Source organism: Pan troglodytes, chromosome 9 (genome assembly GCF_028858775.2).
Source record: "Pan troglodytes isolate AG18354 chromosome 9, NHGRI_mPanTro3-v2.0_pri, whole genome shotgun sequence".
NCBI classification, from domain to species: Eukaryota; Metazoa; Chordata; class Mammalia; order Primates; family Hominidae; genus Pan; species Pan troglodytes.
In genome coordinates this window covers 50,390,617-50,411,322 of record NC_072407.2, presented here as the reverse complement: position 1 = coordinate 50,411,322, position 20,706 = coordinate 50,390,617, and the positions used below count along the sequence as shown (strand labels likewise).

General features: G+C 59.3%; 3 protein-coding genes across 13 annotated transcripts in view; 2 read left to right on the top strand and 1 right to left on the bottom strand.

Annotated features, from left to right (window-relative positions):
* Nucleotides 1-5,314, top strand: part of AMBRA1 (autophagy and beclin 1 regulator 1) — a 204,010-nt gene extending 198,696 nt beyond the window's left edge. For all 7 annotated transcript variants that reach the window (XM_024347087.3, XM_009460324.4, XM_009460323.4 and 4 more), the window contains one exon: nucleotides 3,784-5,314. In XM_024347087.3, the coding sequence (XP_024202855.1) occupies nucleotides 3,784-4,277 (494 nt within the window). In that variant the 3' untranslated portion in view covers nucleotides 4,278-5,314. The remainder of the gene's footprint in view (nucleotides 1-3,783) is intronic.
* A 4,639-nt stretch (nucleotides 5,315-9,953) lies between these two features.
* Nucleotides 9,954-17,964, top strand: CHRM4 (cholinergic receptor muscarinic 4). Of its 2 annotated transcripts, none has more exons than XM_016920770.3 (2): nucleotides 9,954-10,112; nucleotides 15,149-17,964. In XM_016920770.3, the coding sequence occupies exon 2, from the start codon at nucleotides 15,178-15,180 to the stop codon at nucleotides 16,615-16,617; it is 1,440 nt and encodes a 479-aa protein (XP_016776259.1). In that variant the 5' UTR covers nucleotides 9,954-10,112; nucleotides 15,149-15,177; the 3' UTR covers nucleotides 16,618-17,964. The 2 variants fall into 2 exon arrangements, with proteins under 2 accessions (XP_016776259.1, XP_016776260.1); XM_016920771.2 differs by having other exon boundaries at nucleotides 9,955-10,200.
* On the bottom strand, nucleotides 17,905-20,661 carry MDK (midkine). Of its 4 annotated transcripts, none has more exons than XM_016920773.4 (5): nucleotides 20,562-20,661; nucleotides 19,612-19,688; nucleotides 19,284-19,451; nucleotides 18,991-19,152; nucleotides 17,905-18,275 (listed from the first exon to the last, which is right to left on the bottom strand). In XM_016920773.4, exons 2-5 carry the CDS (start codon nucleotides 19,685-19,687, stop codon nucleotides 18,250-18,252), a joined length of 432 nt encoding a protein of 143 aa, XP_016776262.1. In that variant the 5' UTR covers nucleotide 19,688; nucleotides 20,562-20,661; the 3' UTR covers nucleotides 17,905-18,249. The 4 variants fall into 4 exon arrangements, with proteins under 4 accessions (XP_016776262.1, XP_016776261.1, XP_016776263.1 ...); XM_016920772.3 differs by lacking the exon at nucleotides 20,562-20,661 and adding an exon at nucleotides 19,987-20,093; XM_016920774.4 differs by lacking the exon at nucleotides 20,562-20,661 and adding an exon at nucleotides 19,860-20,076.
* Between the last annotated feature and the right edge of the window lie 45 nt (nucleotides 20,662-20,706).

Genomic DNA, 20,706 nt, shown 5'->3' with positions numbered 1-20,706 from the left:
TAGAGAGGGGTGGCCAGGCCTGGAGCCATAGGCAAGCAAGCAGTGGGCTCAGACTTGAGTGCCAGCAGCAGGGCCTCCCCCAGAGCCTGGGAAAGCCCATCCGGGGCTCTCTGGGGGCTTGGCTGCAGCAGCACCCATAGGGCCCCAAGGCAGCCTGTTCTGCCCCTGGTAATCTACTTGAGAAGAGCTGAGCTGGGTGCGGTGGCTCACGCCTCCCAGAACTTTGGGGGGTCCAAGTGGGTGGATCACAAGGTCAGGAGTCTGATACCAGCCTGGCCAGCATGATGAAACACTGTCTCTACTAAAAATACAAAAATTAGCCGGGTATGGTGGCACATGCCTGTAGTCCCAGCTACTCGGGAGGCTGAGGCAGGAGAATTGCATGAACCCGGGAAGTGGAGGTTGCAGTGAGCTGAGATCATGTCACTGCACTCCAGTCTGGGCGACAGAGCGAGACTCTGTCTCAAAAAGAAAAGAAAAGAGCTGAGAGTTCACTAGGCACAGCGCCTGGCACAGTGCACTCCAATGCCAGCAGGCCTCAGGCCAGCCACAGCACGCCCCAGACCATGCTGCGAGGGCTTCAGTGCACAGAGTTCTTAGAAAGCATTGGGGCTACAGTGAGCACAGGGAGGGCCCCAGGGGGCCTCCCCAGGCAGCCCTTGGCTCCCAGGGTAGAATCTCTGTGGGCACCAAGGCCGTAGGTTGACTTTTTTCTTCTTACCCTCTGCCCCACTGTTAGAAGGCTTTAAAACCTGAAGATGGGGTTGACCCAGTACTCTGAGAGCCCTTCAGGTTTTCTCTCCTTCTGCTCTGGGAGCTGGAGCCGGGTGTCCCAGGAGGAAGTGGGGAAGGGCAGCCACCTTGAGGGATGGAGGGCAATGCTTTATCAGGGGATGTCCAGAAAAGCAAGAGAGGACATAATGCTGAGGAAGATCGTCTAAGACTGGGGCTGGGCGCAGTGACTCACCCATGTAATCCCAGCATTTTGGGAGGCCAAGGCAGGAGGATTGCTTGAGCCCAGGAGTTCAAGACCAGCCTGGGCAACATGGCGAAACCATCTCTGCAAAAAGTACAAAAAATTAGCCAGGTGTGGTGCTTGCCTGTACTCCCTACTACTCAGGAGGCTGAGGTGGGTGGATCACTTGCACCCGAGAGGCTAAGCTACAGTGAGCCATGTTTGTACCATTGCACTCCAGTTTAGGTGACATAGCGAGACCTGGTCTCAAAAAAAAAAAAAAAAAAAAAAAACCTGTAGAAAGAACTAGAAGCATGAGGCTGCCAAGTACTAACAAGAAGGGTGAGAGATCTCTTGGGGCCTTAGATGCCACCAAGCTGTGAAACTGGCTGGCCTGGAAATCCAACTCTAATGAGGCAGGCAGAGAGAAGGGGATGGATGGGGTTAGGGGAGCAAAGAAAGTCTCATAAAAATAGCTGCTGGCAAGTACCCCAAAAGGAAAGAAAACTCACCATCAAAACCCCCAAAACTGCAAAATTCCAAACAGTAGCTGATGGAGACAAATCAGCAGTTCAGTGGAGCCATCCCTCGCAGCCTGAGAGCCTTGATCATAGTTGCCCATGGTCTTGGCCTGGTTCTCACCCTACCAAGAGCTGAGCAGAAAGCTGGAAGGGAGGTCCCACAGCGATAGAGCTCCACTGCTGCAGGCCCCAAGTTAATCACAACAGGCACTGTTGACCAAGTGCCTGGGCTGTGCGTTAGCTCCTTTTCTCTCTCCAGCACCGTGCAAGGTAGATGTTAGGGATTTTTTTCAAGGTCACCCAGCAAGCAAGTGACAGAGCTGAGATTTGAGCCGAAGTCTTTTCTGTTCCCACACAAGGGAATGCTCAGGCATTTCTGGAGAGGGAGTGGCGGACAGATCCTTCTCTCCCTCCCTAGACCTGGGTCCTGTGCTGGTCAGTTGACTCTTTTCCGGGAAATATGGCATCAGGCATTGAGCCCCAGGAGAACAATAACTGGGGAATAGCTTGTGAAGACTGGGGGGTAAAGGGAAAGAAGAGAAGGAAACAGCCCTTCCAAGGAACAGTTAAAACTCTCAGCTTCTGACCAGGCACGGTGGCTCACGCCTGTAATCCCAACACTTTGGGAGGCCTAGGTGGGCGGATCGCCTGAAGTCAGGAGGTCGAGAGCAGCCTGGCCAACATGGTGGAACCCCATCTCTACTAAAAATACAAAAAATTAGCCAGGTGTGGTGGGAGCCTGTAATCCCAGCTACTCAGGAGGCTGAGGCAGGAGAATCGCTTGAACCTGGGAGGTGGAGGTTGCAGTGAGCCAAGATTGTGCCACTGCACTTCAGCCTGAGTGACAAGAGCAAAACTCCATCTCAAAAAACAAAGGCTGGGCATGGTGGTTCATGCCTATAATCCCAGCCCTTTGGGAGGCTGAGGCAGGCAGATTACCTGAGGTCAGGAGTTCGAGACTGGCCTGGCTAACATGGCGAAACCCCGTCTCTACTAAAAATACAAAAATTAGCTGGGTGTGGTGGCGGGCACCTGTAATCCCAGCTACTCGGAGGCTGAGGCGGAAGAATGGCTTGAACCCAGGAAGTGGAGGTTGCGGTGAGCTGAGATCGCATCATTGCACTCCAGCCTGGGCGACAAGAACAAAACTCCATTTCAAAAAAATAAATAAATATGGCCAGGCGTGGTGGCTCACGCCTGTAATCCTAGCACTTTGGGAGGCCGAGGAGGGTGGAATCACCTGAGGTCAGGAGTTCGAAACCAGCCTGGCCAACATGGGGAAACACCATCTCTACTAAAAATACAAAAATGAGCCAGGTACGATGGTGCATGCCTGTAATCCCAGCTACTTGGGAGGCTGAGGCAGGATAATTGCTTGAACCCGGGAGGCGGAGGTTGCAGTGAGCCAAGATCACGCCACTGCACTCCAGCTTGGGTGACAGAGCAAGACTCTGTCTCAAAAATAAATAAAATAGGTCAGGCGCAGTGGCTCACACCTGTAATCCCAACACTTCGGGAGGCTGAGGTGGGCAGATCACGAGATCAGGAGATCAAGAACATCCTGGTTAACATGGTGAAACCCTGTCTCTACTAAAAATATAAAAATTAGCTGGGTGTGGTGGCGGGCACCTGTAGTTACTCAGGAGGCCGAGGCAGGAGAATGGTGTGAACCCAGGAGGTAGAGCTTGCAGTGAGCCGAGATCGCACCACTGCACTCCAGCCTGGGTGAAAGAGTGAGACTCCATCAATCAATCAATCAATATAAAAATAAGTCTCAGCTTCCTCAGGGGCTTTGAGGAGGTAACACAAAACTACGCTGAAGGAAGACAGCATTGTAATGAAGCAGAGCAGACTGTTTCCCTTTGGGCCACACCCATAGGGTACCTACTCTCTTTGCAGAGAAAGAGTGGCATACCCCAGCTCAGCCCTAGGTCTGCTGAGTTTCCACAACAGGGAGCAGGCAGACAAAAGCAGCTGTCTGAACCTGCCTTCTTGCATGCTAAGCTGCCACTGGTGCTGAGAGAACTCATTGAGGCCAACCTGCTGCCTTCTGGGCCAGTGCTGCCTCTTAACTGGCCATCCTAGGCCTCAGTTTCCCCACCAGTAAAACAGAAGTATGGATTGTGAACATTTTGGGGGTTTTGTCTAGCTTTCAAGACTCGGATTGGTTTTCACAGTGATGGAGCGAGTCTTTCTCTATCCTGCGTTTAGTCAAGAATCCCCCAGCTGCTACCGGTGGCTGCCCACCTGCCTCAGAGGCCCAGGCCAGCAGCCAATTCGCTCTCTCTTCTGCTTTGTATCTGCCAGGTGAGGGTTCAGAGTATGGTGCCAGTGGAGAAGATGCGCTCAGCAGGATCCAGAGGCTGATGGCGGAGGGCGGCATGACAGCCGTGGTGCAGCGGGAGCAGAGCACCACCATGGCCTCCATGGGCGGCTTCGGCAACAACATCATCGTCAGCCACCGCATTCACCGCAGCTCTCAGACGGGCACTGAACCTGGTGCTGCCCACACCTCCTCACCCCAGCCCTCCACCTCTCGGGGACTGCTCCCAGAGGCCGGGCAACTGGCAGAGCGAGGCCTAAGCCCCCGGACAGCTTCCTGGGACCAGCCTGGTACCCCTGGGCGGGAGCCAACCCAGCCAACCCTGCCCTCTTCCTCCCCTGTCCCCATTCCTGTTTCCCTTCCCAGCGCTGAGGGACCAACCCTCCACTGCGACTTGACCAATAACAACCACCTTCTGGATGGTGGCAGCAGCAGGGGGGACGCTGCAGGCCCTAGGGGAGAACCACGGAACAGGTAGAGACAAACGTTGCACTGGTGCCTCCCCTCGAACCGCCAAGCAGAAACCGGACCTCACAGCTGACTGGGAACTGGACATGTGGAAGAGCTGCTGGCTGCATCAGGGAACAGGAGGAGGAGGAGGGTCGGGGTGGAGAGGAAGATCAGTCAGTGGGCACGAGACAGTCAAATGGGCAAGGCCTGCCTCGGGGAACTAGAACCTTCCAGGATCTGGAGCCCGGGAGAGCCACACTGTGGGTTTAATGTGAATAGAGGAGCAAGTGGGTATCTCTGCCAGGCACCCCACTTTCTCCTAGTAACATGGGCTCAGGGGACTCAGCCCTGGACAGAGAGCCTCCAGAGAGTGAACAGTCTTCCGGATCTGGGCCAATCATCCTGGACAGAGGCCCATGAGGCAGCTTTGCCCTGTCCACCTGTTGGGTGGGCAGAGCCACCAGGAACCCAGACACCACCTCCAACTCTGAGCCTTCCAGAGCTTCAGCCTCTCTTCGTCGTCTTACCCCACTGAAACCAACAGGGATCGGGCCAGGCTCCCAGATTCTTGAGGACAGGGACTTCGGCATTTACTAATGGGGCACTACTGTGGGATAAGGGGGCAGCCTGCTTGCCTGATACAGGATGGGGTCAAGGGACAGTGGGCAGGTCCTCACTCAGGAGTGGGGGGTGTAGGCTGGCCAGCCCCCAGGGCTTGTCCACCAGTCTCCTCCCCGCAAGGCCCTCAGAGCAGCGCCTGTGGGTGTCAGTATTACCTGAGCCTAGGCCAAAGCTAGCCCAAGGCTGGGGAAGGGGAGGAGACTCCAGGTCAGAATGTGAGGTCTCAGTCTGTGATTTAAGGTGTTGCATGTGGACTCTTAACTGTACGTGTAGTTTCTAGTGGAGAAATCAAGGCTCTGATCATTTTGTTTTTAGTATGAAAATGTGATTTCCTTTCTGTTTGTAACTGATCATAGAAACATTGTGGTGGGAGGAGAGGGGATAGTCTACAGCTAATGAGGGAAACACCAAAGATCACATCATTAAAATGATGACATGCCCCTCGCCAGGCTCCTCTCTCTTATTTTCAAGGAGGATGGGGGAGGGGTGGGGATTGGGAAGTGAGGGGCATTGAACTGGGCCAGGCCCAGGTTCTCCCGGCACTGTTTCTGGTGCTCTCCTAGTAGGGTGCAGTGGACCCCTCTGACCCCTTCACCAGAGCTGGTCAGGTGAGGGCTGCCACCTCTGCTTCATACCACTTCTCTGTACGCCACCACTTCCTGCTTCCCCAGGGCCTGCTACAGACTGGGGCCACCTTCCAGTGCCGGGGTGAGTATGTAGGAAGGAATGACAGAAGGCTGTTCATCCTAATAGCTTCCCACCCAGGACTACAGGCCTGAAGTGATGTAACTGGCCAGAAACCTGGATCCCCTCCAGTCCTGGGAAAGCACGCACAGCAGGTGTCCAGCTTGCTAGGCAGGTGGAGGGACTTGGTCCTATCTGCAGGCAAGGTGCCAGTTGCTAGCTGCTCAGGTCTCCCTTGACTGTGTCTTCCCTACAGTGGCCGAAAGGCCTGCTCTATTCGTGGGCTTTGGCTGCTTGAAAGCTTCCAGCTGGCCAGGCGTGGTGGCTCACGCCTGTAATCCCAGCACTTTGGGAGACCGAGACAGGCGGATCACTTGAGGTCAGGAGTTTGAGACCAGCCTGGCCAACATGGTGAAACCCCGTCTCTGCTAAAAATACAAAAAAATTAGCCAGGCGTGGTGGCTCGCACCTGTAATCCTAGCTACTGGGGAGGCTTGAACCCTGGAGGCAGAGGTTGCGGTGAGTCAAGATCACGCCACTGCACTCCAGCCTGGGCAACAGAGTGAGACTCCGTCTCAAGTGGGAAAAGGATATTTGCCCCAACTCTTCAAGAGCTCTAATGGAAAATCCAAGCAATTCCAGGGCTTTTTGCCAGCAGCACGTACTTTTGAGTGTGTGTGTGTGTGTGTGTGTGCCCAAATCTGTCCCTGATGCCATGGGGCACTCAGAATTCCAGGTTCTGCTCCAACAGAGACAAAACCAAAAGATAAGTTGGCAAGCAAGAAATACAAAACCATGGCCAGAGTTAGGAAGACTCTTTATTTTCTAGAAAATTCTGTATTAGTGGACTCTGGACTAAAAGACACATCACTTAGCTGTGTGACTTTGGGCAAGCCATTTGCCTTTTCTGGGCTTCACTTTCCCTTGTTAGGATGCAGGGCTTGTACTACACAACCTCAAAGTTACTTCTAGTTCTGTACTTTGGAATCATTGAAGCCCAGAGAGCACACAAGTGGCTAGGGCAGGCTTCCTTTCAGAGGTGGGATTTAGACACCTGTAGTCCCTAAGTACTTGGGAGGCTGAGGCAGGAGGATCACTTGAGCCCAGGAGTCCAAGTCCAGCCTGGGCAACAAAGTGAGACCGTATCTCTTTTTTTTTTTTTTTTTTTTTTTTGAGACGGAGTTTCGCTCTTGTTGCCCAGACTGGAGTGCAATGGTGCCATCTCGGTTCACCGCAACCTCCATCTCCCAGGTTCAAGCGATTCTCCTGCCTCAGCCTCCCTAGTAGCTGGGATTACAGGCATGAGCCACCATGCCTGGCTAATTTTGTATTTTTAGTAGAGATGGGGTTTCTCCATGTTGGTCAGGCTGGTTTCTATCTCCCGACCTCAGGTGATCTGCCTGCCTTGGCCTCCCAAAGTGCTGGGATTACAGGCATGAGCCACCATGCCCGGCTGATGCTATCTCTTTAAAAAAAAAAAAAAAAGTGGATTTGAGCTAAGCATTGAAGGATGGAAGGAGAAGGGAGCCCACTGCCCCACATCCTCTCCCCACCACCCGTTGGAGGAAGAATTCCTTGGTCTGATAGTGGGTCCTGCTAATTTGTTTAATGTAAACCACGGGCCAGGAGTCAATGTGCGTTCTGTCAATCCTCACAAAAACTCTCTGAGGTCATTACTGCTGTTACCCCCAGAGCACACAATTAACTGGCAGAGCCAGAGTTTGAACCAAGTAGTGTATGATTCCAGAGTGCACACTTCAGCCAGTCATTTCTACAGAAGGAAGACAAGGTGTAGGAGAAACAATGGAACCCTGACTTGTTCTGTTGCTTTGGGGAAAAGGGTATGGGGAGGCCCCTAGGGATGAAGTGGTCCAAATTTGTTTTTTGGGTTTTTTTGTTTGTTTTTTGTTGTTTTGTTTTGTTTTGTTTTTGAGATGGAGTCTCTGTCACCCAGGCTGGAGTGCAATGGCACAATCTCAGCTCACTGCAACTTCCACCTCCCAGGTTTAAGCGATTCTCCTGCCTCAGCCTCCTGAGTAACTGGGAGTTACTCAGTAACTGGGTGTGCCACCACACCCAGCTAATTTTGTTTGTATTTTTAGTAGGGATGGGGTGTCACCATGTTAACCAGGCTGGTCTCAAACTCCTGACCTCAAGTGATCTGCCTGTCTCGGCCTCCCAAAATGCTGGTATTGTGGGCGTGAGCCACCATCCGGCCAAGGTGGTCCAAATTTGGACCTGCCAGGCCTTGTCTCTGCTGTCTCTGGATGGTGCCAGCCACCCTCCCCAACCTCCCCACCCCCCATTGGAGGCCCTTGTCAACACCTCTCTGTCCCCACACCAGCCCCTTTCCTTAGAAAGCCCTTGCCCAATGACAGAGCCTCTCTGGTAGTAAAACCTTTGCAGGCCCCTTACACATCACAAGGTTGTGGCGTCACCAGGGCAAAGATAGGGGCAGTCCCTTTTGGAGATGAGGAAATAGGTTCAGAGAAATTCTGTTACTTGTCTGCTGACCTAGTGGCATCAAAAGCAGAGCAGAGAAACCACCAAGTCCCCTTGTTCCCAATTCAGCTCTCCAGGGTTCCACCGTGGGTTCTTGGGGTTGGAAGATTGAGAGAGGTCAAAAGCCCTTCATAACAGGGATTGTGGAGAAATTAAAGTGACTTTGCCTGCCAGCTTCTGGAAGAGCTGGGGTCAGTAGCTGGAGGCGTGTCTTGTGTATGCAGCCTCCCGCCCTTGGCCTTGCTTGTTTTCTCATCTGACTGTTTTAAGGATCTGCCTTCCTCCTCCACAACCCCTACCTCCTCTTAGGAGTATCACACTCTTCTGGGCCCTGGGAAGGATATGGCAAAGTGGAAGAAGTGCAGGAGTGCCGTCTTAGGGTCTTATGAACCAACTTTCCTTATTTGTGAAGTGGGGCAAGAACAGTAGTGCTTCTTTCACCCCCAGTTATGAGGTCTTGGGAGACCCGATCATTCATGTAACAACAGAAGATGGCTTCCTACTCTAGCCAACCAACCCCAGCCCTGAAGTTCCCAATTCCGACCAACCCCTGCCGTCGCGCTCGCGAGCTCTGGGGACCCGACCTCCACTTCCGGGTTCCGCGCGGAGAACCCCACACCAAGAGCCCCGCAGCGCTGGCTTCTACTCGAGTTCCCTCCCATTCTCTGCCAAGAGGCTCCTGCCTCTCCACCGCCGCCCCCGCAATCGCCCTCACCACCTCCGGCCCTCGGAGGAGGGTCTTGAGTTGTTTCCCCGAGAGAAGAAATCAGACGTCTTAAGCTTAATCAAATGTTTGCGATCAGAATTTGGGGTTACAGGCCTCGGTCCTGGGCGCAGTGGGGAGCGTCCGACCCCGGCGGTTCCCCGGAAGGGCGCTCTCGGAGGGAGACAAGCGCTGGAGCGGTATCAGGCAGGCGAGGCTGCTGGGCCAGGGCGCGGGGAGCTCTCCGAGGTGCTGAAGCCGCCCCAAGGTCCGCCCAGCCTGGGCGAGGCCCGGAGTCCTGAGGCTACGGCCCGTGCGGTTCCCAGCGACCTCTGAGATTGGCTGCCCGCTCTCCGGGATCTTGTCCCGGGCTCCGGCCCCGGCGACCTTGGGCAACCGACTGTCCCTCACAGGCGGCGGTGAACTGGCGGTCCAGGCTGCGCCTGGACTGGCGGCGCGTCCCATCCCAGGGCTGGGAGAGCAGGGGCGCGCCCCTTCCCCGGCCCGGAACGCTGAGCAGGGAGCCGAGCGGGTGCGGGCGAGTGGTCCGCGGTGGGCTCTTCTCTCCCCGGCCGAACCTCTCCAGTCCACCCGCTCCTGCGCTTCCCCAGGCCCCGACGGCGCCCCTCCTCGCGGGCGGCCCGGCCGGCACGCAGCGGCGCGGCTGGAGCTCCCGGCCCTCGACCGCGACGGATCCCTGGCGGCGCAGCCCGCCCCACCCACCCGCAGCCTCCCGCTGGGGTCAGACTCCCGCGCCTCGCGGCCAAACCGCCAGCGGGGCCACGCAGGGCGCTGAGGTCCCGGAGAGGCGCGAAAATAGCTCAGGGTCCCGGGAGTATGGTCAGGGCGGAGGCGGGAGCGCGGCCGGACCCGGCTGCCAGCTCCTTCCCCAGCCCGCGAGGGGGCGCCGCGTCCCCATGACAACGCGGACACCCCCACCCCCCGGAGGGCAGCGCCCCCTGCTCCCCTGCGTCGCTGGCCGTGGGCGGCGCCCTCTGTGCCCAAGCGGGGAGCTGCCGGCCAGCCCCCGAGAGGGGCGCGGACCGCCGGGGTCTCCGACGCCTCGGGTGTTGACCCCCGCGCGTCGCCGCCGGGTGACCGGCCCGGGGCGGGCGGCGCGGCCCCGCCACGATTGGCTGCTTCCTCGTGACATCACGCGGCTCGGGGAAAAGTGCGAGCGTGAGCGCGAGTCGGAGCCACAGCGCCGGGAGCTGCGGGCGGAGCAGGGGCCGCCCCTCGACACCCCGTCCCCGCCCCCGGCCCTCGGCCCGGCCGCCCGCCCCGCCGGCCCGCGGGGCCGCGCGTCCGTCCCGCCGTCTGTCTGGCGCGAGGGGAGCTGGGCAGAGGCGGCGGGTAAGTGGCTCCGCGGCGGCGCGGGGGCGGGGGGCTCGCCGGGAAGAGCAGGAAGCAGGTCCCCGGGACGCTCTGACGCTCCCCAGAGGTGGGTTCGACTGGGACAGGGCGCCAGACCCCCTCCGGGGCGAGCGCGGGCCGGGAGCGGCAGTGGGCCGGGGCTGGGGGACCCCGCTGGAAGCAAGGCCGGGGGCTCTCGGAGGCTTCTCCAGGTGCGCCCGGGTGCGCCCGTGGGAAGGGGTGGGCATCCAGGATGTCGGGGGCGGGGGATTGCCCGCCCACAGACCCCACGGAGCCAGGGGCAGCCGTCGGGGGTGGGACCCGGTACTCCAGCCCTCCCACTGGCGGCTCAGCAGGGCGCCGGGCGCTGAAGCCCCAAAGAGCCCTTTTCCCGCCGTCTCCCCGCCCTCCCTCTCCCTCCACCCCTTTGCCCCCGCGCTGCCAGCCCACTCCTGCCCCTGGAGTCCTCCATCTACGACCTTGAGCCCCGACGGAAAACACCCCTGCCCTCCCCGACACCCCTCCCCCGCTCCGGTACTACCCCCCTTTGCTGCCCAGCCTCCAAGCCGGGGTCCTCCAGCTCCAGGCCCCCTCCTCCGGCCCCGCAACGGAAGTGTTGGGCACAATGTCGGTGCCAAATCTTCGCCTCTCCCTCCCTTGGACTCTGGAGTCTCCTCTCCCGCCCCAGGGACAGATCCAGGGGCCACAGCCTTCCCAGAGCCATGGAGTGAATGCCCAAGAACCGAAGACCTACACCCCAAACCACCCCACGGGCGTGCGGAGCACCCCCTCCGGTCTCGCCCTGGGAAGAGGGGTGTCGAGGACTCGGGAAACACAGTGCCCACGCCCAGAGGCTGCAGGAACTGCGTGCTAGGGGCTTGGAGGGAGGGCGGGGCACCCGAGAGCCAGGGCTCCTTCGACCACGGCGGAGACATGGAGGAGCCTCCAGATGGCCTAGGAAAACACGGCCCTCGAGGCCCGCCCGACCCTAGCGTGAGAAACTGGGTCCCCACTTTGGTCACAGGGGCTAGACAGTGCCTCTGGGGTAGGGTGCAGGGTGAGGAGAGAAGGAGGACAAGAGTCTTGCACTCGCCTGACCCGAGCTCCGTCCGGGCCTCCGCCTTGTGGGTGCACTGCGGGTGCCCTCTCGCCGCGAGAATGGGCGGCTTTTGGCAATAACGCCTCTTAGGGGAGTTATTAGAGCTGAGCGTGCCTGGTGTCCCTCAAGGCCAGGTTGGGCGACTCTCGCAGAGGCCCCTCGACAGATGTCAGTCAGAGGCTAGGACTCTGCCACATCTTTAAGGACTTGGACACCTCTGGGCACTGGGCTAAGACGGCGTCCCAAAGTTAGGTGGCCCGTCGCAGGCAGCCCCTAGTAGTCTGGCCTCCTCGCCCGCACAACCCTTCACCCACAGGCCAGGTGCAATCCCGATGCAGGCTCCTGGCCCGACCCTCTCCGCGCTCAGGCGGACAGCTAAGGTCTGGCTGAGTCTCCGGCAGGGGCGTTTGGAATGTGACCGGTCACCCACTCTCGGCCCTGCATTTGCTTGTGCATGCAAGTCCACAGGTGTAGAGGCACCCGAACCGTGTGCATCCTCCCGGCCACAGCACCCTAGGCACGCACACGCATGCACATGCACGTGTCCACACGGCGCGGCATGCTCACGCGCTCTCACGGGCGGACTGGTATCCAGGCGTGGCCGTGCGCACACACACGCACATGCATACAGCTACTAGCGTCTACTCGCGCTCCCCCGTAGGCACACACAAACAGAACTCGCACTCGCGCTCCCGCCCACACGTTCCTCGCAGGGTGCCGGGTGGAATCCGGGCTCCCTCAACTTTCCCACCCGAGAACCCCGCGCGGAGCCGAGGGCAGCTCTGGGGCGGCGTCCGACGGGGCCTGGCGAGGGGACCCCGCGTCACTTCCCCGGGAGGCTGTGCCTGAGGGCTCCTCTGGGTTCGCAGTCGCGTTGGAGTTGGGGGCGGTGGCCAACGGCGGCCGCACGGTCTAGGTCCGGAGCGGGCACCAGGGACCGACATTGCCATCTAGCGGTGCGCACAGCCCCGGCGGCGGCAGCTCGCTCCCCAGATGCCAGGCGTATCTGGATTCCAGGGAAAGGCGCCAGAGGGGGTCGGAATGTCTGCGGGTGACCCCGAGGTGTCCAAAACGACGACAGCTGGGGCGGGGCGGAGTCGGGGAGACCCTGAGCCTCGCCCTGTCAGCACCTGGCAGCTCCCTCACGCGGGCCAAGAGCAGGACTTAATCACCGGCCATCCAGTGGTCCCGGCTCAGCCCAGCCGCCAGGATCTGGGTGAAGACAAGACATCGCTTGTCTTCTGGGAAAGCTAAGTCGAGAAGCCAGCAGGAATGTGAGGGGACCCTACCCAAGCCTCACCTGGACAGTCCCTCAGTTGTGTGGTTTTCGGGTCGAGGGGAGCAGAGGCAGGAGGTCAACTCTGAGCAGTAGCACCTTGGACTTTAAGAAGGAGCTTCCCGGGTTCTTCTCCTGCCCCCACCCGTACTTCCTAACCTGGTGACTTTGGGCCAGTTGATTAACATTATCCTCATCTATAAGACGATATTTACATCTGTAAGATGAGGACACTAATAATACCTGCCTTTTCAGGCTGTTGTAAGGATTAAACCAGATAATCTATATTAAAAGCTCAGAGGGGTTCCTGACGCGCAGTTAACACTCAATAAACAAGAGCTATTATGTTTTCACATTCTGCACTTCTAGCCCCGTTTGTTATCATCCTGCTGCCCTGTATCCTGCCTTGGGAGGCTGAAGTGAGTTTCCTTGGGGCTGGCTGACTGATTACTCCTGCCTGCCCTGTCCCCTCCTCCACCTGAGTGATTGGGGGAGGGCAGCCTCCTGGTGCTGGAGGGGACAGCTCAGAGAGTGACACCTGAGCTTCTATTTCAGAGGCTCTCAGAGCCAAATGGGGTTGTCAGGGACCCCAAGAGAGGGCAGTAATGTGGTCTTTGCCCTTGACTCGTTGTGTGACCTTGGGGGTGACAACACTTGCTCTCAGCCTCTCCTCCTACGAACCAAGGATTTAGAACAGGAGAACTTGAACTATCAGGCTAGGAGGCTGGGTCTGTATCTGCGACGGTGGAATAGAAGGGCTGGGGTCAGACTTGGGGCGGTTACCCTGGCCCTTGGCCCCAGTCTGCAGTACATTTTTGTGTTTATGTATAGAGATCAAATTTAGGTGCCAATCCCTATAGCTGCTGGGGAGGATCTCCCAGGACAGGATCCTCTCTATTCTGCAAATGAGAAAGAGGTGCAGGAAGGGGCAGTGGATCGTCTCAGGCCACAGAGCCAGAGCCCAGGCTGCGGGTTAGTGCTCCTTCCTCCACAGCCGGCTGCCGCGCCCTCTCTTCCTCTCACACACAGACGCACAGAACTGCGTATCCGACCATGCCTGCTGGGCTGGCGTGGCTGTGATGGGCCCGCGTGCGTCTGTGGAGCGGTGTGTGTGTTGGCGGGTGTGAAGGAGGCTGGGCTGAGCGGCTGCCCTGGCACTCAGAGCTGGCGTGGGCCTCCCTCACATGGAGGGAAGAGGAAGAGGGGGAGGAGAGCTAAGAGGAGCCTGGTGGGAGGGAGGGCAGGCTCAGGGAAGGGCCTGTGGTGGGGACTCCAGCTAGGGCGCCGCCCGGTGTGCGGAGTGGACTGTGGAGGGGAGAGGCGGCCCTGGCAGCCTTCTCTTCCCTCTGGGACAATCCTTTCACCTCATGGGTCCCCAGTTGGGCCTCAGGGTTCTCTGACAACCTAGTGACCCCTGCACTGCCTCCCTCCCAGCTGCATGCCCTGTGGCTGGAGCTGAGGACTCCTTGAAGGGGATGTGACAGTTGCAGGTACCTCCTGAAGCCCCTTCTGCAGGGACTCTCCTCCTCTCTGGGGTGCCCAGCTCCATGCACCGCCTCTGGTCTCCTGCAAAGCCTTCTGGCTCCTGGAGCTCTTTGGCCTCCTTCAGCCAGAGCTCTTAAGTTACGGGACTGCCTTCCTCTCACCACCTCACCCCGCACTTATTCCCACCAGCAACGTAGTGCAAGAAGCCGTGAAACCTTGGTCAGGCTTTTAACAGCTCCGTGCCTCAGTTTCCCCATCTGTAAGTAGTAGAGAAAAAATGGTATCTACCTCATAGGTTTGTTATGAGGATGAAATGAGTTAACACTACAAAAAGTGTTGCCAGGCATGATGGCGCCTGGAGTCCCAGCTACTCAGGAGGTGAGAGGATGGCTTGAGCTCAAGAGTTCTAGACCAGCCTGGACAACATACCAAGACCCTGTCTCTTCAAATAAATAGATAAATAAATAGACACTTTTTTTAAGTGTCAAAAGTGCTTGGTACTTAGTAGACCATCAGTGTTAGGTGCTCATACATACCCCTATTATTGCCTTTGTCCCAGTGTCTTCTACAGGGGTTGGAGAGCAGGTGTTAAGAAATGACCGAGTGGGTAAATGGATGAACAGAACACCTCCCTCCAGAGCCCACATGCTCGTGGGCCTCTGGGACCACTCTCCTCCTCCTCTTGCTTCCCTGAGCTCCCCCAGCACCAGCCTCTGTCCAGGCCTTGCGCTGCCTCCAGGCCTTTGCTGTGGCTACTGCCCCTGGCAGGGCCACTCTCCACAGCTCCTCCTGTGGCTGGCTCCTCATCACCCAGAAGACCTGGTGGGTGAGGCCACCTAGCAAGGAGTCATGCCTGTCCTGCCTTCTGACTCACTCTCTCATCACCCTGCCTTTTTTTTCTTTTGTGGCTCACGTGTTTGCATGTCTCCCCCCATGAGGCAGGGGGCCATGTGTGTCTTATTCACTTCTGTAGCCACAGCACCCTGAGCAATGCTTGCCACATAGTAGGTGCTCAATTAATGTTGAATGAATGGGCGAATGCGGGATGGCGGGACAGAGTTCTCTCAAGGCATTCTGCCAGAGAATGTCCCTCTGTCACCTTGAAGCCAGTGTACCTCCAGATGACTCCCCCATTCCCTCCTGTAGTTCATGCTTTTCTCTCCCCTTCCTCCCCAGACACGGCCTACCCACCCCTGGCAACCAACATGGCCAACTTCACACCTGTCAATGGCAGCTCGGGCAATCAGTCCGTGCGCCTGGTCACGTCATCATCCCACAATCGCTATGAGACGGTGGAAATGGTCTTCATTGCCACAGTGACAGGCTCCCTGAGCCTGGTGACTGTCGTGGGCAACATCCTGGTGATGCTGTCCATCAAGGTCAACAGGCAGCTGCAGACAGTCAACAACTACTTCCTCTTCAGCCTGGCGTGTGCTGATCTCATCATAGGCGCCTTCTCCATGAACCTCTACACCGTGTACATCATCAAGGGCTACTGGCCCCTGGGCGCCGTGGTCTGCGACCTGTGGCTGGCCCTGGACTACGTGGTGAGCAACGCCTCCGTCATGAACCTTCTCATCATCAGCTTTGACCGCTACTTCTGCGTCACCAAGCCCCTCACCTACCCTGCCCGGCGCACCACCAAGATGGCAGGCCTCATGATTGCCGCTGCCTGGGTACTGTCCTTCGTGCTCTGGGCGCCTGCCATCTTGTTCTGGCAGTTTGTGGTGGGTAAGCGGACGGTGCCCGACAACCAGTGCTTCATCCAGTTCCTGTCCAACCCAGCAGTGACCTTTGGCACAGCCATTGCTGCCTTCTACCTGCCTGTGGTCATCATGACGGTGCTGTACATCCACATCTCCCTGGCCAGTCGCAGCCGAGTCCACAAGCACCGGCCCGAGGGCCCGAAGGAGAAGAAAGCCAAGACGCTGGCCTTCCTCAAGAGCCCACTAATGAAGCAGAGCGTCAAGAAGCCCCCGCCCGGGGAGGCCGCCCGGGAGGAGCTGCGCAATGGCAAGCTGGAGGAGGCCCCCCCGCCAGCGCTGCCACCGCCACCGCGCCCCGTGGCTGATAAGGACACTTCCAATGAGTCCAGCTCAGGCAGTGCCACCCAGAACACCAAGGAACGCCCAGCCACAGAGCTGTCCACCACAGAGGCCACCACGCCCGCCATGCCCGCCCCTCCCCTGCAGCCGCGGGCCCTCAACCCAGCCTCCAGATGGTCCAAGATCCAGATTGTGACGAAGCAGACAGGCAATGAGTGTGTGACAGCCATTGAGATTGTGCCTGCCACGCCGGCTGGCATGCGCCCTGCGGCCAACGTGGCCCGCAAGTTCGCCAGCATCGCTCGCAACCAGGTGCGCAAGAAGCGGCAGATGGCGGCCCGGGAGCGCAAAGTGACACGAACGATCTTTGCCATTCTGCTAGCCTTCATCCTCACCTGGACGCCCTACAACGTCATGGTCCTGGTGAACACCTTCTGCCAGAGCTGCATCCCTGACACAGTGTGGTCCATTGGCTACTGGCTCTGCTACGTCAACAGCACCATCAACCCTGCCTGCTATGCTCTGTGCAACGCCACCTTTAAAAAGACCTTCCGGCACCTGCTGCTGTGCCAGTATCGGAACATCGGCACTGCCAGGTAGGCAGGCAGGAGTGCCCTAGGAGGTGCTGGTGTTGCGTGCGTGTGCTGGGGGACCACACGGCTCACTTGCTGTGGGGAAGAGTTGCAGGCACCATTCTGTGTTCACGTTTTCTGAGGAGGAAGTTCAGAAGAGGCTCTGTGGCTGCATTCAGAGACCAGATCTCTGCTCAGGCTGAGGAGGCTCACCCCAGGGAGTGTCTGAACTGGGGCTGCCTGGCCCACCTCTGTGGCCCTGCTTCAGCGAGCTGCGGGGCACTGGCCTGGGTGGGCACCTGCCGCACTGTGACCAACCATCAGCAGTGCTGGAAGAATGGACATCTGGATGGGGGCCGAAGCCCAGGGCCCCCTCAGGAAGAACAAAGGGGCCAGTGCTTGGAAAAGGAGGCTTGGGAAGGGAGTAGAAGGGTGGGGTCCCCCATTCTGCTGTAATCGGTGCTTTCTGCCCCCTTGCACCCCGCATGTAGGCTCAGCCCCCTCTCCCCAAATCCCACTCCAGGGGCAGAAATCTCCTCTGGCTGCAGCTACTTAGCCAGGTTCTGGGTGGGTATGATGGAGGCCAGGTCCCCCCCGCCCCAGCAGCACTGCCCTTGTCACATTAAGATGGGGCAGCTGGGAGGTCAGGGGTTCTGTCTCAGGAACGGAGGTCTGGCCTTCTGCGATCCCAGGCTGAGCCGTGAGTGGTCCACTTATTCAGAAGACAGCCCCCTGCAGCCCCGGCCTTAGAAGGCTGTCCCAGGTCACACATCGAGTCAGGGTGAGGCTGTGGTGGATGGCATTCCCATCTGCCCTCTTCAAACCTCTCACCCCCTGGCTTCTGCAGGGTGGAGGCCTGGGTCACACAGGCAAGAGGAAAGGAGTCAACCTGGTGGCTCACTCGGGTTTCCATGACAGTGGGAAGGGGGGAGGTGGGCAGTGAGGTAGGCACGCAGCCCTCGCATCTGCTCTCCCCCATGGGTAGAACCTTCCTGATTGGCTGTGGGTTGTATCAAAAGACCTTTGACTGGGTGAGGCTGAGATGGGTGTGGTGGTTCCAGCGAGTCAGCCAGGTTCCCTTCCCCAGCCCTGGTCCCTGGGGGAGATGAGGGCCGAAAGGCTTAGGCGACTTGATGGGGAGCACCCTTTCAGGGGCCCTGGAAGAAATGTTTGTAATTGTTCTGCTTTTTCCATGAGCTCTGGAGAGCACCCACCACCAAGCCCCCAAGCCCCCTGAAACCCACCAGTCCCTACAGCCTGGTCTTTCTCCCCACCTTCCCACTCCCAAACACATTTCCACAGCAAACTCCTTGGGAAGGGGCTTTTATATATTAAAAAAGAAAAGCTTTTATTGGGGGGAAAAAAAGTCAGTTTATTTGATGTGTTTCTTAGTAATGGAATTGTGGGGAAGAACAAAAGCGGGCTCTGGGACTCACATTGCTTTGCGGGAGGCTCAAGCTTCCCAGAATCCCTTGTCCCTCCCCACTTTGGGCACTTAGGGGTGGGGCTGGGGAGTGAGAGGGACAAGGCAGGGCATGATTGATTAAAGCTAACGAGCAGACAGAAGGCACTGGTGGGTCATATCTCGGGCCTGGGAGAGGGAGGGCGTGGGCCAGGCACCATGTGACACCAGGGGCTCCTTGGCATCCAGGCTTGGCGTCTAGTCCTTTCCCTTCCCTTTCTTGGCTGTAAAACAAGAAAGAAATATTAATACCATATCAGCAGTTAGGCTGACCCATTGCAGACCGCCGGCTCCACAAACACGCGGGCATCAGGGAAGGAGAAGATTCTGCCCCCTAGTGGTTTCCAATCAGCTGACTCGGAAGCAGGGGATGGGGCAGCCATTGTGATGTGGACATGGGACATCCCCAGCTTCCTATTTCCACTTGGGATCAGAAAACCTTCAAGTTTCCAGTCCTGGTCCTGGTCACAGCAGCCCTGGGCATCCTCAGCCTCCTCACCTGAGAAGCGGGCAGATTCACCCCTGCCCTGTTGGCCCCGCTGGGCTGAGTCACGAGTGAGCTGAGAGGCCCAGGGTGGGCCTTGACCTCCTCCCAACACTAGAAAGGGCAGAGCTGACCAAATGCTGCCCGTGGCTGGAGAGCTGACAAAGGCAAGCCGTTCCAGGACACTCTCCCTGGGTCCTAAGCCAGATGCTCCAATGGAGTAGTTTGAGCTGGTCCCTATTTGGGCCAGGGAGGATTTATGTCCCCAGCATCACCTGCGGCCTCTCTTGTAGTGCCCATCTTCAGATTTTTCCAGGCAGGGAAGCCAAGTGAGGCGATGTCAGGAAGCCACTGGCCAGGACTCAAAACTTAAGGTTTAACTTGGAATTGTCCCCTCACAGGCGGGGTGGGGGCAGCCCCCCGCGACAGCCCCACCCCCTTCTCCTTTCGCTGACCTTTGGCCTTTGCTTTGGTCTTGGGGGTGCAGGGCTTGGTGACGCGGATGGTCTCCTGGCACTGAGCATTGTAGCGCGCCTTCTTCAGGGTGCCTTGGCGGACTTTGGTGCCTGTGCCCCCATCACACGCACCCCAGTTCTCAAACTTGTACTTGCAGTCGGCTGGCGAGAGAGCGGCCCAGGTCAGCGCTGCGCGGCCCGCGGCTCGCGGCTCCCCCCTCCGCCAAGGGTCCGCCCAGGGTTCGGCGAGGCTGTGCCCCCCTCTCCTGCCCTCTGACTGCGCCCCGCCTCACCTCCAAACTCCTTCTTCCAGTTGCAGGGCACCCTGCACCGGATGCGCTGGGTCTGGGCCCCGCAGGTGCCCTCGCGGAAACCCACGCCGCAGTCCTTGCTGCTGGGGGTGCAGGGCCCCCAGGCCCACTCAGCGCACTCGCTCCCCGGGCCGCCCTTCTTCACCTTATCTACAACGCGCGAGGAACAGAGTTCAGGACTGGGGCACGGGGAGACTCCCTCGGGAGCCGCCTTCCTGGGGTTCCAGGCTAGGAACCCAGGCGGCCCAGTCCAGAAGTGGCGGGGCCTCGCCTGCCCGTCCCCAGCCCTCCTTCGATCATCCCCCATCACCTTTCTTTTTGGCGACCGCGGAGGTGAGCGCCAGCAGGGCGAGGAGGGTGAGGAGGAGGAAGCCTCGGTGCTGCATCCTGAGGGGAGAGCCCGAGTCTGAATCCCTGGCCCGTCCCCTTCCCCACCGGGGGCCGCGTGCAGGGCCCTCCCACCTCCGCGTGTTCCACTTTCCAGGCCCCAAGTCGGGCTGCTAAGGTGGCGGCGGTGGGAAGACTTGGGGCGGCCCCTCGCCGCTAGCCCGGACGCACCGCCAAGAGGCGACTCCCCGGGGGACGCCTCGAGCCCAGGACGCAGCTCAGACCCCCACCCCCGCCTCCAGCCCCCAGCCCCTAGATCGGCCGCGGCCGGGCGGACCAGGGGCCGCCGCGCGCTCACTCGCTCGCTGCCCGCGCTGCTTCGCTCCCTCCCGCGCCGGGCCCGTCCCGCTCCGGCCGCCGCGGCCCCTTTTGTCTCCAGAACCGGTCTGAGCCGGTCACATGGGCCCCCGCCCCCTCTCCCCACCCCCCCAGGGAAGGACCCGCCCCGCCCCCTCCCCTCAAACCCGCACCGCCCCCGACCCCGGCGTCCCCGCCCCCGCTCCAGCCCGCGCCCCCCGCGCTTCTACTCCGGCGTCCGTGTTCCCGGCCCCGCGCCCTCGCGTCTCCCCGCCGGTGCCCTCTGCGCTGCGACGGCGGCCTCTCCCGGCCCCATCTTCCGAGCGGTGGTCTCCCGACCCCGGGCCCCGTCCCGCCCGCGCACACCGGCCCCCGGCCCACTCCCTGCGCCGCCGCCCGCTGCCCCCATCCCAGGTCGTCCCCTGCCGTACGCCAAGGCCCGGGCCGTTCTCAGGCCCCAGCTTCTCTTGCCTGCCGCGGAGCCCCGGCGCCTGTATAACCCGCCGGGCCCGCTCCCCTCCACGGCCGGCTCAGCCCTGGCGCCCTGCTGGCTGCTGGGGAGGGGGCGCGGCCCACCTGGGGCGGTTTCCGCGGGTGGGCAGGGAAGCGCTCTGCTGTGCTGGGGGGAGTCTGGGACCCGGTCGCCCAGAGAAAGCCACGGGTGCGGTCGCCCAGTGCCTTTCCGGGAGCACAGACTTGAGGGACTGCGAGTGGGGGTCCT

What these genes read in the sequence shown, in the direction of transcription:
- MDK (XM_016920773.4), bottom strand. Translation starts at nt 19,687, where the DNA reads ATGCAGCACCGAGGCTTCCTCCTCCTCACCCTCCTCGCCCTGCTGGCG. An exon ending in CTGGAAGAAGGAGTTTGGAG is followed by an intron (nt 19,153 to 19,283) that starts GTGAGGCGGGGC and finishes CTCTCTCGCCAG; the next exon opens with CCGACTGCAAGTACAAGTTT. An exon ending in GACCAAAGCAAAGGCCAAAG is followed by an intron (nt 18,276 to 18,990) that starts GTCAGCGAAAGG and finishes CTTGTTTTACAG; the next exon opens with CCAAGAAAGGGAAGGGAAAG.
- CHRM4 (XM_016920770.3), top strand. Translation starts at nt 15,178, where the DNA reads ATGGCCAACTTCACACCTGTCAATGGCAGCTCGGGCAATCAGTCCGTG.